This window comes from Rhopalosiphum padi, chromosome 2, assembly GCF_020882245.1.
Source record: "Rhopalosiphum padi isolate XX-2018 chromosome 2, ASM2088224v1, whole genome shotgun sequence".
Taxonomy (NCBI): Eukaryota; Metazoa; Arthropoda; class Insecta; order Hemiptera; family Aphididae; genus Rhopalosiphum; species Rhopalosiphum padi.
In genome coordinates this window covers 91,651,231-91,664,322 of record NC_083598.1, presented here as the reverse complement: position 1 = coordinate 91,664,322, position 13,092 = coordinate 91,651,231, and the positions used below count along the sequence as shown (strand labels likewise).

The 13,092-nt window shown below is 20.9% G+C and overlaps 1 protein-coding gene across 32 annotated transcripts in view; it reads left to right on the top strand.

Annotated features, from left to right (window-relative positions):
- The window catches only part of LOC132920679 (longitudinals lacking protein, isoforms A/B/D/L-like), a 243,860-nt gene that overhangs the window by 125,269 nt on the left and 105,499 nt on the right, over positions 1-13,092 (top strand). Inside the window, exon 5 of one of the 32 annotated variants that reach the window (XM_060983261.1) lies at positions 11,263-11,691. The exons of 27 other annotated variants lie outside the window; for them this stretch is intronic. In XM_060983261.1, the coding sequence (XP_060839244.1) occupies positions 11,263-11,522 (260 nt within the window). In that variant the 3' untranslated portion in view covers positions 11,523-11,691. Of the gene's footprint in view, positions 1-709; positions 952-3,169; positions 4,399-5,664; positions 5,916-10,393; positions 10,621-11,262; positions 11,692-13,092 lie in introns of those variants that run through there. 4 more of the 32 variants (XM_060983293.1, XM_060983274.1, XM_060983266.1 and 1 more) reach the window with 4 other exon arrangements.

The following is a 13,092-nucleotide window of genomic DNA, read 5'->3' as shown; positions in this document are numbered from 1 at the left end:
ATTTAAATATAGGTAATAATATAATATAATATCCTAGACCAGGAGTCACCAAATGGCGGCCTGTTGGCTGCATACGGCCCGTGAACCCACAGACAAAAAATAAATAACATATATTACGACAATATTATATTTGTTATTATATGTACTTAGAATTTTGAGCGGGCGAAGTAAATTTTCAGATTTCTAATTTGGCCCTTAAAAATATTAATTGGTGACCTAACCTGACCTAGACTGACAAATCATCTTTGTTCAGAATCATTTTTCGTATACAATGATACCTGCCATTGCATTCAAATTTAACACATCGATTATAGTGACCTACTCTCCATCTCTATTATACAGCAGAGCGATACCCACTTGACCACCCCCTTTTTTTAATGCAATAATTGATTATTACATTAAAATGTATTATAATTATATTAAACAAGCTTATACAAACAAGACAAATTTCCAATTTTCCGTTCTATATCCTGTTTGTTTTTTTTTTTTTTTTCATAACATTAAATTGTTTGTACAAACATAAACATGTCTATAAAATGTATTTTGATAACTAATTCCCTCATATTCTCATATTATGCTCATTGAATCGTTAATGCTTCTAAATTATTTGAATTATTTAATTTAATTTTTTTTGTAAATTGAAACAAACATTTTACATTTATTTAAGTATAAATTATGATGCTTATTAAATAGATGAATACTATTTCAGGAATGGTATGGTTTGTATGTGCAAATGGATGTGGTAAGAAATATAAGCACCGTACAAATTTATTACGGCATAAGAAAAATGAATGTGGTGTTGAACCACAATTTAAATGTTCATTTTGTCCAAAAGCCTATACTCAGAATGCTAGTTTGAAATTTCATGTACTTAGACAACACACTACTGGCCTATTATCTAGATGTATAGATAAACGCACATTCAATGTTAATTAAAAATGGATATTTTTTAGTGTAACTACTTAAGTTTATATTAGTGCAGAAGAGATTTATTTAAATTAACATATTTGTGGTATGTGGTTTATGATTGTTTATTTTTTATATTACATGTATTATAATTGACATTCAATTTGGTACTAATTTTTCTCAGTCTTATAGATAGCTGTTATCTAGTGAGTAATAATTAAGTTAATAATATTTAAATATTTTTTTTATAAAAATTTTTTTTATTATTTTATGCATACATTTTAAGATACATACAAAATGTAGATTCTTATTTGAATAACAGATAGTATCAAATCTTATGTTTTTATTTTGAATATATATTTTAATTTGTTAAAAAAAAGATCAATAAAAACCAATTGAAAAATAACTAATTTACTTTATTGTTTCTTATTGTTTTACAATATTTGATACATTTAGCATCAGTCGCAATTACCTAATTGCTTATATATATTACATTTTAATCAATGGATAAATTGCTTTTGCTTATCTTACTAATGAAATTCAAAAAATTTAATATTAATTTATTTTTATTCTAAAAAAAAAAAATATCTTGGGATATTTAAGTATAATTTTTTTATTGCTTATTAATCATTTTCTTATTATAAATATTGTCAATTAAATTTTATAATTTGTTTTTATAACCATGATTGATATGTATTATTTGATTATTTTGAATATTTCCTATGTATGTGTATAATATAGTGTATGTATTGTATAATATTATAATACATGTATATACATTTTTATTTTATTCAAAAAAACATTGTTATTCTGCCATTCTAGTATTTTATACAAGAATACATGATAAATCATTAGTTATTTTGTGTAATATGTTTAACATTGTCTTTAAAAATTTGGACTAGTTGCATAAAATAATAATAAATCAATAATTTATTGAATGGATTGATACAAATTTAGAATTATTGTTTCTAGTTTAAATTTATCATTGATCTCGTGATTTATTAGTTACCGTTTACTATTGCACTGATAACACAGATTATATTTGATTTAATACATTTGTAACTTTTAAAGTTTCTATAAGTTTTCTATTAATCATAAACTAAGGTTTAGCGGATATTATTACTTATTAGTTGGTACAAATTCAACTTTCTCTTACATATAATATGTTAAGTGGTTTTTGGGGATACATACACATTTAAGTTATATTCATGAAAAAAACTTTGATTTTATGTTTGTTTATTGCAATATTAATGATTTAAATGTCAAAAAAATAAAAAAATAAATAAAAATGAGGAATTATATCAACAATGCATAAACTATGAACTGATTTTTGTGAGCATTGTTATGTAAGTACTTACCTAATTAATGTATTTTCCATTATCTCTATTTCAAATTAAATATTTGAAATCACACTTTTATAATTATATCTGTTATTATTAAGACATTATCATTACATTATGTTACATTGATAAGTATTATATTATTTATTTTCTAATTAATTAATAATATTATAATGGTTATAGGTAATGCACATACATAATTTTCAGAATGGAAGGTTTTGACTGTCCGCATTTGTATGTTAGAAGTTATAAGTATAAAAAGAATTTAGTTAATCATTTAAAAATAGAGTATTGGAAAAAACTGAACATTTAATATTCACATTGTGACAAAACTAGTTTTCACAATATTATTATTAGTCACTTATAAGCCAAGTATAATATGATATGAATATGATGTAACTAAAACAAAATATATGTAACATACTAAATAACATTTGTAACTTGAATTTAAAATTATTTATTATTTTTAAATGTACCTACCTATATTCATTAAGATTATTAGTTTACAACTAAAATAATCCTGGTCTCCACATGAGTGAAAAAAAAGCTTGGTAATTTTTTTTATATTAATTTCAATAAAGAAAATAATGCTTTTGGTATTAATTAAATTATATGTACTTAGTAATTGATAAACACAATATTATTATTTATAAATTAAAATCAATACTAATATAAAATGTTATATAAGTGTTCTATCTTTCTCTTCATATTATAAATCAGGTAAAACAAATAAAAGGTTTAAAAATGGCGTACATATTTTGTTACAATTCTGTTACATTGAGTTAATTTACATAGTATTTTTTATAAGTTAGAATAGTTTAGACTGTCTAGAGTAGTTTGTTAAAGCTTAAGCTAAATCAACATTTTTGAAATGTATATTTAAAGATGCATACTTTATTTTATTTTTAAATTTTTATTTACAGATGGTTGGCTTAATCAAATTGTTGAAATTGAAGTCAAAAAACGATTAATTGCTGAACGACATCATTGTCCAAATTGTGCACAAAGCTATAAATACAAAGGAGGTCTTCGCAGACATCTTGACTTTGAATGTGGTAAAAAGCCACAATTTGTATGCCCAGAATGTCCAAAAGAATTTTCTAGAAAAGATAAACTTCTTAGACATAGAAAAAATGTCCATAGAGCAAAAGAACTGGGTATTTTTTGAAATAAATGTTTTAGTCGTCAAATTCTTTGCTTTATAAACTTTATGACAAATATATACATATTAAATCGAGATTTTATTATTGTAATCTTTATAACTACTTACTAGATTTTGAAAAACAATATTAATGAATTAAGCTCCAGTTTTTTGATGACTGGCCCAACTCTAGGTTGTCTCAAGAAAATTGAGTAGTGAAATAAACCAGTGATGTTATTGGGCTGAATGTTATTGTGAAGTAATTATTTGAATTTTTTTTTTATTTATTAATTTTCATACTTATTTTATTGATGTAATGTTTTTAGAAATCTATCTGGCATTTAAATGTAATATAATAACTCTCATTTTGAGCAAAACCTAATCGTTCAGATAATATTATTATATATTCAATTATTTGTAAATAGTTAATGAATTTGTTATTTATCATTGAATTGTATTTGTATTAAATATTATTATCCTTTTTATAATTAAATGCTTATAAAAAATTATTTATCAGTACAACTAAAATCACTAGTTTTTAAACAATTCTTTTAAATCATTGAATTTTTATTTGATATTTTAATTATCTAGTTAATTACAATTTGTAAATACTTTTGATAAAATTAGTTCAGTTTATTATAATTTAATCAATCGAATCAAATTATAGATGCTATGAATTTTTTTTAAAATATTTTCAATACATTTTATAGAAACTATAATATAATATTATATAATTTTAATAAGATTGTAATTTTAAAACATATCTATTTGTATTTTACATTTTAAAATATATTCTGAACATTAATGCTGCAAATTGTACAGCAATGTTAAAAAAAAAAAAACCATAAAAATGCTGTTAAACAACAGTGTTTCAGAATCATTTTTAATATAAAGTTGGTGGAGTATTTTTGTTTTTGTTTTATACTTAAAAGATAAATATTTGAGGTGTACTAGTTAATGTTCATAAAAAAAATGTGGAATAAAATGATTTAAATATTGATTCTATTTTAATTTGAGTTGTTAATAGTATTATAAAGCTTTTTTTTTAAATTTAATGTTTTTGTAGTTTATTTTTATTAGAATTGTCTTCGTCCTTCAATCTGTTCTTCACACTTCCTCATTCCTTACTTTTTTTTTAAATTATTTTATACAAATGGTATCTTTGCAAGGCACCTACCTATTATTGTTAATATGTTTTATACTGGAATGAACAAAAAATATTTCTTTTGTACTAGAATAATATATTTTATTAGTACTTATAATGAATATTGCAGTCAATAATCGTTTATGTTAAACATAAATTAATACTTATAAAATATTATAGGCACATTTAGATTCAACCATTCTTTTAAGAATTAGGTATTATCACTATAATAAATAAAAAAACAGATTTAAAAAAGTATATTTAACTAAAAAACACTTCACATATTGTGGGAATTTCTATTTTGATAGATGTAAGTGGTATTATTACAATTATAAGTATAGAATTATTTATAAAGTAGAAAAATTAATTTGGTAAAAATATCATGTTTAATCATTTTATTTTTTTTAAGGAGATAGGGGAGGATTTTTATTACTATATGGATCTAGAAAATGGGTGGCCTTATTTAGTAAATAAAAAAGGTATTATTATATACAAAAATATTTAGTGATAGGTAGCGATTAGTATCTTAAAATTGAATTTATTGTATAATTTACCATATTTTAATTCGGATGTAAAAATGAGTAAGTACTAAGTACTTTAAGATTATTTACTAAATAGTGAGAGTAATTTAAAATACATTACTTAAATTTTAAAATATTATAATGTATTAAATGTATCTATATCATTATACAATATTTAATCTTAAAATAATTTAATCATTTAACAAGGATAGTTTTTTTTTTAATGATGTTTTACAATTGTTATACAAAATTTCATTTTTTTTCATTTTCCATTTATTTAAATTATATAATTTGCATGTATACTGTAGTGTTTTTTGTTGCTATGCAAGAATTATAACTGTAGAACAGTAAAACTAACTCTAATATATTGTTTTCAATATTTCCAACAGATAAAACATAAAACTATATTATACTGATATATACTACAATAATATTTTTATAAAAGTATAAAAAAATATTAATTGTATTTATTTTATTTTTGTTTACATTAATAATCATGTATGTATATAAATGTGTTAACTGAATTGTATGGTATTAATTTATAGTGTAAACAGTCATGAAAAGCTTAAAAATTTTGTTTTATTTATGTTATTAAACAATTTGAATTTTCAGATATAATACACACTGATCATTTACAAAACAGTCGTCATCTATGTCCCAATGGATGTGGTCGTCATTATAAAAGAAAAGGACACATGACTTATCATTTGAAATTTGAATGTGGAGTACATCCTCAATTTAAATGCCCATATTGCAGCAAACTGTCCAATCGTAAATCCAGTCTAAAAACTCACGTTCTATGTGTTCATAAAGTATTATTTGATGAAAATTTGTCTGTTTTCAAATGATTAATTATGATGATGTTCTATGGAAATCTATAAATAAATATAAGATTTTATTAATAAAAAAATAACCTAACAATTTATTATAATTAATATTTAGGTAACTGTTTATTTTAAATTTTAATTGTAAAAATTAATATATTTGTTGTATTATATTTAACTTTTAAAAATAATTAATAAGATTACAATGTAAGTAGTAATCACGATTATCCGAAGTGTTCTGTGGAACAAACATGTATATACAAAAAAATAGTGTGACAAAATTTTGTTGAAAAAATTTTAATTGTAAATTAAAAAGAAGTGTTTTTAAATAAAAAAAAACAACAACTTGTTACTGATTTTTTTGTCAAAAAATAAATAATATAAATATTATAAGTCATATTATATGAATTTTTATATAAAAATAAAAGGTGTTCTCATTTAATTTTCCTTAAATACTATAAAACATTACAATAATTATTTATAATAATAATATAATTATTGAATTTTTGTTTCAATTTTAATTTAGCAGAGTATTCACAGTATTCATTTATCCGCGGATGCTACCACCTTGTTACACGGATAATCAAGAGTATACTATATTTTCATTATTGTGGACATCTTTCAGAAAATTAAATAGAGTGTAAAACGTACATAACATATTTTAAATATAGTAGCATTGGTTGCAATTTTTTCTTCAATTTATTCATATAAGTTACTTTTTTTGAAAATTAATTTTATTAAATTTGGTATGAAACTCAACTAACAAATAAATACAGTGACCTATGTATTTTATTGAAAGTTCCAAATCATAAACCCAATATTAATTAATTAGCATCTAGTGTAAAACAAAAAGAATCATATCAAACTAATTAGTAAATATTTAAGTCATGTTATTTTTTTTATCTAATCTCTTAATTACTAAATAAATATAATTAAATTAATAATTATTATTTATATATATATATATAATATTTTTCATAATTTAATGACACAAAAAAATAAAATCAAGTAATTTTTGGCACACAACCTAAATTAGTCACTCTTGTTATAAGTAGTACCTATTTTACAATAAATCATAGATAAATATAAATAAGTGTTTTCATTAGTTCAGATTTGTAGATAGCTGCTCCAATCCTAAATGTCCTATATGTTAAATTAATGAGATTTTACTGTATTTAAACTAAAAACTAATGCTGAGTTGCATAAAAAATTGATTAATATTTAATGGTACAATACAATTTAATAGATCAATCACAGGCGTTAAGTTGATCATTCATGCAGCCTGGCATAAGTATTAATTAACAATATTTTCAGTGAGTAAAAATATTTAATAAAAATATATATCTTCTTTCTTATTTTCTCTACAATAAAATAAAATCATCTGCCAACCTAATGCAGTACATGACTATATTCCAACTTATCAAATAACTCCTATTCTATATTTTTTTGTAAAAAAACATTAAAAAATTTTTCATATGTATATATGTCTAAATAGTTTTATTTTATTTTACTAAATATTTATTTGATTTGTTCTTTATTAGTTAACAGTATTTTATAATTTTAAAGAATACGAATATTATCTATTTTTTTTATAATTATGGTATAATTATTAATTTGTAATTGAAAATAATAAGTTAATACAATCAAACAAATATTTCAACCATTCAACCTAATAGGGGGAAAAAATTATCTCTTTAAATATAAATAAATAGACCTTGTTGAAATTCTTGGAACTTGATGTTTTGTGATTGTATTATTTCTATTGCCAATGAATAATGGCCAATACTAAAAACAAATTTAGTATGATTTGTGTAATCTAGTTAAAAACTATTTAAAATTTTTTATAATACCTAATAAGTTAATTTAATTTTTTTTTTAGATTTTCCACCAATTGGATCAGAAAATAGACTTATATGTCCAAGAAATTGTGGTAGAAGTTATAAACGGAAATATCATTTAAATACACATTTGAAATATGAATGCGGCATGGATCCGAAATTTAAATGTCCATATTGTAGTAGATTGTCGCATCAGAAGTCTAATCTTAAAACTCATATTTTAAGTGTACACAAAGTTGTATACAATGAAGCATGATAATATATTCTAATGATAATTATCAACTATAAAAAAAAAAAATTGAACCAAATAAAATTTAATTTGGTTAATGTGCTTAAAACCATATCTAAGTAATAATATTTGATTATAGAAGTACTCGTTTGTAAAAACTTAATGTATGTACATATAAATTATGATTACTATGTAATCTACAATTATTATTAACATTGTGATATAAAGTATATCAATTACAAATATTTATGACACTTAAAAATATAATTTATTCATTTTCTTTTAAATATAACTTATTTATAAGAAAAATGTGAGGTTAAATTTAATAGTTTAAATACCTTAATAAATAAGAAAACTAATTTGTATGAATCTAATTTTAATTAATATATTGTGTATATTATTAATTTGTATTCAGTGTTTGCTATTGCTTTTCTTATATTATCCTATCTCAAACAAAATTAATTTTTCATTTTAATTTATTTCACAGAATTCATCTAATGTCATTGAATTAAACCACCAATATAACATTTTTTTCACAATGTAAATTATAATAATACATTTTGTTTTATTAAAAATTTTCCCGATAATATTAAGTATATTACATAATTATGTAAAATTGTTTAAAAATATTTTTTTAAATCTCACGTATTTTATATATCATTTAAATACATGCATGATGTGAGAGTTAAAATCTATTTTTTATTTCTGTCAATAATACAAGAAGTTGTTACATTACAATTTTTGTTAAATTAACAATTTCAATTTTTATTTGAAAATATTAAAACCATTAAAAGTTTAACTATCATTTCCAGTATTTATATGTAATTAGAACTTCATAAATATATTATTATAGATTCTAAGAGAAGCAATAAATGTATTAGTTTTACAATGGAAGTACGAGTATGTATGTTTTTTTTACATATTTTTTTTTTTAAATGAGGTGATTTCACATTTTCGAGCAGTAAAAAAGCTTTAATCTTCAGATCAAAAAGGGGCTTCTGATAGAAAGTTGTATATTATAGTACCTCTTCAGGGTTTAAAAAAAAAATGAAAATTGTTCATGCAAAATTAGTATTTGATAAAATTGATATTGATTTTTGATGCAATTAAAAAATGAATAACTGTAAAAACTTGATATAATTTTTAAAATATTTTAGGTATTGGCTATTTATTATAACATTGAAATTGCCTTCTTTATTAAAGTTTTTTATTTATTTTTAAAATAAATTGTTTATTTTTGAGTAAATAGTTAAACTATATATAGTATTTAAAAAATTGTTTTTACAGAAACCTAAAAATCTTAAATAGAAGAATGCACAATTTTTATTTCAAGTGACTTGACAAAATTGAATATTTTAAAGAAAAATAATAATTTTAGTAATTTTTTTATAATTTAAAAAATTATCATTCATAAGAAATTGCATTGTTTTAATAGTATGTATTATTAATGTATGCCATATAAAATTTAAAAAATATTTGTATTAATTTTAAGCTGTTTAATCCTCAAACTTATTACACCTTTTTTTTGGTACATGGGTATTGACTATTAAATTAATCACAATAATTTATGAAGTAATATAATATCATGAAAATACTTATGCATTGTTATCATGTAATAAAATATAGACTGAAAACCCTATGCCTCTTCTCAGAATTGTTATTCATATGCAATGATTTATTTTTGAAGTCAAATTTATAACATTTATTACAGTAACCTACTCAGTGCGAGGTATGCTTGATATATACTAACTATAAATATTTGTAGAAAAACTTCTTCGGCTTGTTTTTTATATTTCTGACTTAAAAACCACAATGGTCTTATAATTTAAAGTTTCATTTTTTTTAACTTACTGAAAATTGAAATACTCATAGTATAGCTAGCAACCAATATAAAAGGTATATTACATAATATAATATAGACAAATATTAATTTATGTGAATTTAATTTAGTTTAATTTTTTATTCTGTATATACTATTGCTTTCAAAATATTATGATATAAAAATAAAAACATTTACTATGTTATATTAAAATAGTTAATTATGCTTTTTTTTAAATTTTTGCTGATTGTTTACTTTATTTAACTTAAACTAGCTTTTTTAAGTGTTTAATAAAACTTCCTAACTTTATTCATTGGGTATAGCTTAAATATTGTACTAATGCAATTTATATATACATATATAGCTGAAGCTTAAATATAAAAAATATATATGTATTATATTATATATATATATATATATATGGTATATTAAAAATGTATAATATATTAATAATTATACTTTTTTAATTTCATACTAATTATATAAAATGGAATTAAAAATATATTGATTACATATTCAAATACTGATTTTTCAATATTTATCCTTTATTTAATCTTTATTTTTATCTTATTTTTTTTTTTTTTTTAATAGTGTATAATAAATAAATTAATTAAGTATTAAATTTTATTAGGATATTCAATGAATGGACCAACTTATAGGCTTCTATGCCCAAGAAACTGCGGTAAATCTTATGCATGGAAAACTAATTTATATAGACACTTAAAATTTGAGTGTGGTATTCGTCGTCAATTCAATTGTCCATATTGCAATAAAGTTTGTAATAGGAAATCTAATCTAAAAACACATGTTCTATGTGTACATAAAGTTATATTAGACAAATAATTTCCAATGTGTTAAAATAATTAATTAAAACTATGTCCAAGTGTAACCTACTAATCAATAACTATATTTTATTATAAAAACTAATTATATACCTGTTGAAGTTATTGTAAATAGTATGTAGATAATTTATTATTTTATAACTAAAATAAATGTTCTAGTTATAACTAACATTTGTTTTTATTTAATACACTAATCATACATAGATTAACTATGTATACATCATTAATACATATTATATGTAAAACTATTTTAAATATAATATGATGTATGATTAAACTACGATATTCTAATAAAAAAACTAATTATGAGTTAATATTATTTTCAAAATATTTAACATGCATATATATTGAAATGTTTTTGTTGCTATACTAAAAATTATAATTGTTGAAAAGTGAAACTAACACCAAACTATTTTTCAATTTTTTCTTCGGATAACACTTACATAATATATAATATATCTATATATCTATAGACTATAAAATTATAAAAATATTATATAACTATGAAATATAATTTTATTTTTTATGTAATTAATGATAAAATCTATAAATGTGTTAATTTAATTGTTTGATATCAATTTATAATGTAAAAGCTATTAAAAGCGTAGAAAAATTTGTTTTATCTTTAATTTATCTATTTTTCTAATTTATGTTTTAGAACAATCAGAATTTGCTGATATAACACATACTAATAATTTTAAAAACAGTCGTCATTTGTGTCCTAATGGATGTGGTCGTCATTATAAAAGAAAAGGACATATGACTTATCATTTGAAATTTGAATGTGGTGTCCATCCTCAATTTAAATGTCCATATTGCAACAAATTGTCTAATCGGAAGTCTAATCTAAAAAGTCATGTTCTATGTGTTCATAAAGTATTATTTGATGAAAGTTTGCCTATGTTTTCAAATGATTAATTATGATAATGTTTTATGAAAATCTATGAATAAATATAATATGATTTTATTTTAAAAACTAATTGTATATCTGTGTAAGTTATTATAAATAATAAGTTTATATGTAAAATAAATGTACTAGTTATATTAAGATTTATTTTATTTAATAAACTAATCATAAAGAGATTAACCATTTATTTATCATTAAAACATATTACGTTATGTAAAAGTGTTTCAAATACTATATGGTTACAATATGGATGTATGGTTAAACAACAGTATTTTAATAAACATCCTACTTATTCATCAACAATATTTTCATTATTTCAGTCGTTTAAAAGTATTTAAATCAAATTTCTTTTAAATAATTATAAAAATTAATTTAATTTTCAATCATAAAAAATATGCTAACCTAACCTTCCTATGATGCATATGTAATTATTAAACGTACGCTCATTTAGTATTAAATAATACAATTATGATAATACTTTTGATTTTATAGTTTTAGTTAATAATTTGTTTAAATTATAAACAAGCCTTACCTTTTTCGTTATAACACAATTTAACAATAATTAATCGTTATTCATAAAATTAGTTTTTATCTGATCACATCACTAATTTATGAGTTATAACTCATGACAAAATTAATATAAAAATGTTTCTTATTGTACATAAATGCTATGCTGAGTATGCAATTAAGATTACTATTGGTAATTTCCATTTCTTACAACTTTGAATTTCTTTATGTTAATATAATTCTAAATTTCCTCAGACTTCGGTACTATGTTATTGATGTCACCTTATAGTTAGGTCATTAGGTGGTCCATGCTAAAAATTGGCTGGGTTTGATCGATATGCTGAGTAACCAGGATGCTTTTTGAGTTGCTTTACAGTGACATATCTAAAATATTAATGGTATTTTAGAATTTGGACATGCTGGTTTCTCCTTCTGTGTCATTAAGTTGCCATGGTTAATTATTAAACTGTTTATAGCCTGTATAAATGAATAGTTGCTTTTTATTTATTAGTTTTATTTACTGAGGCCATGAATATATTGAAGATTTTTTGATGTTTTTTTTTTTTTAATTTTTTGGTATTATACATATTGTGCATTTGCTATGTAAAGCAATATTATTGTTTTATTTGTTTTTTTAGGTTTTGGAAGTTGGAACTCATATTGGTATACCCACTAGATTAATTTTAAAGTCTGAAGTATTTGATGAGGTTTATATTTAATGAATTATAAGTTATTGAATGTTTATTAAGTCATTAAAATTAATCGAATATTTATTTCATATTATTAGTCTTCAATGATTTTTTATTAAATTAACTATAAAATTACCTATTTTATTATTATTATTAAATACAATTAATATACATGAAAATAAAACCAAGTCTTAACTCTCTTTTAAGGATGTGTTATTCATTCCATCATCACTTTTATGATTATATTATAAATATTAGCAGTTTTTATAAGCAGTTTGATTTAAAATATAAGTTTACAGTAACATTACTAAAATATAATATCATTACCACAATATATATGTTACAATACAAGAAAATTAAGTGTATAAAAATATGATTAATTAAT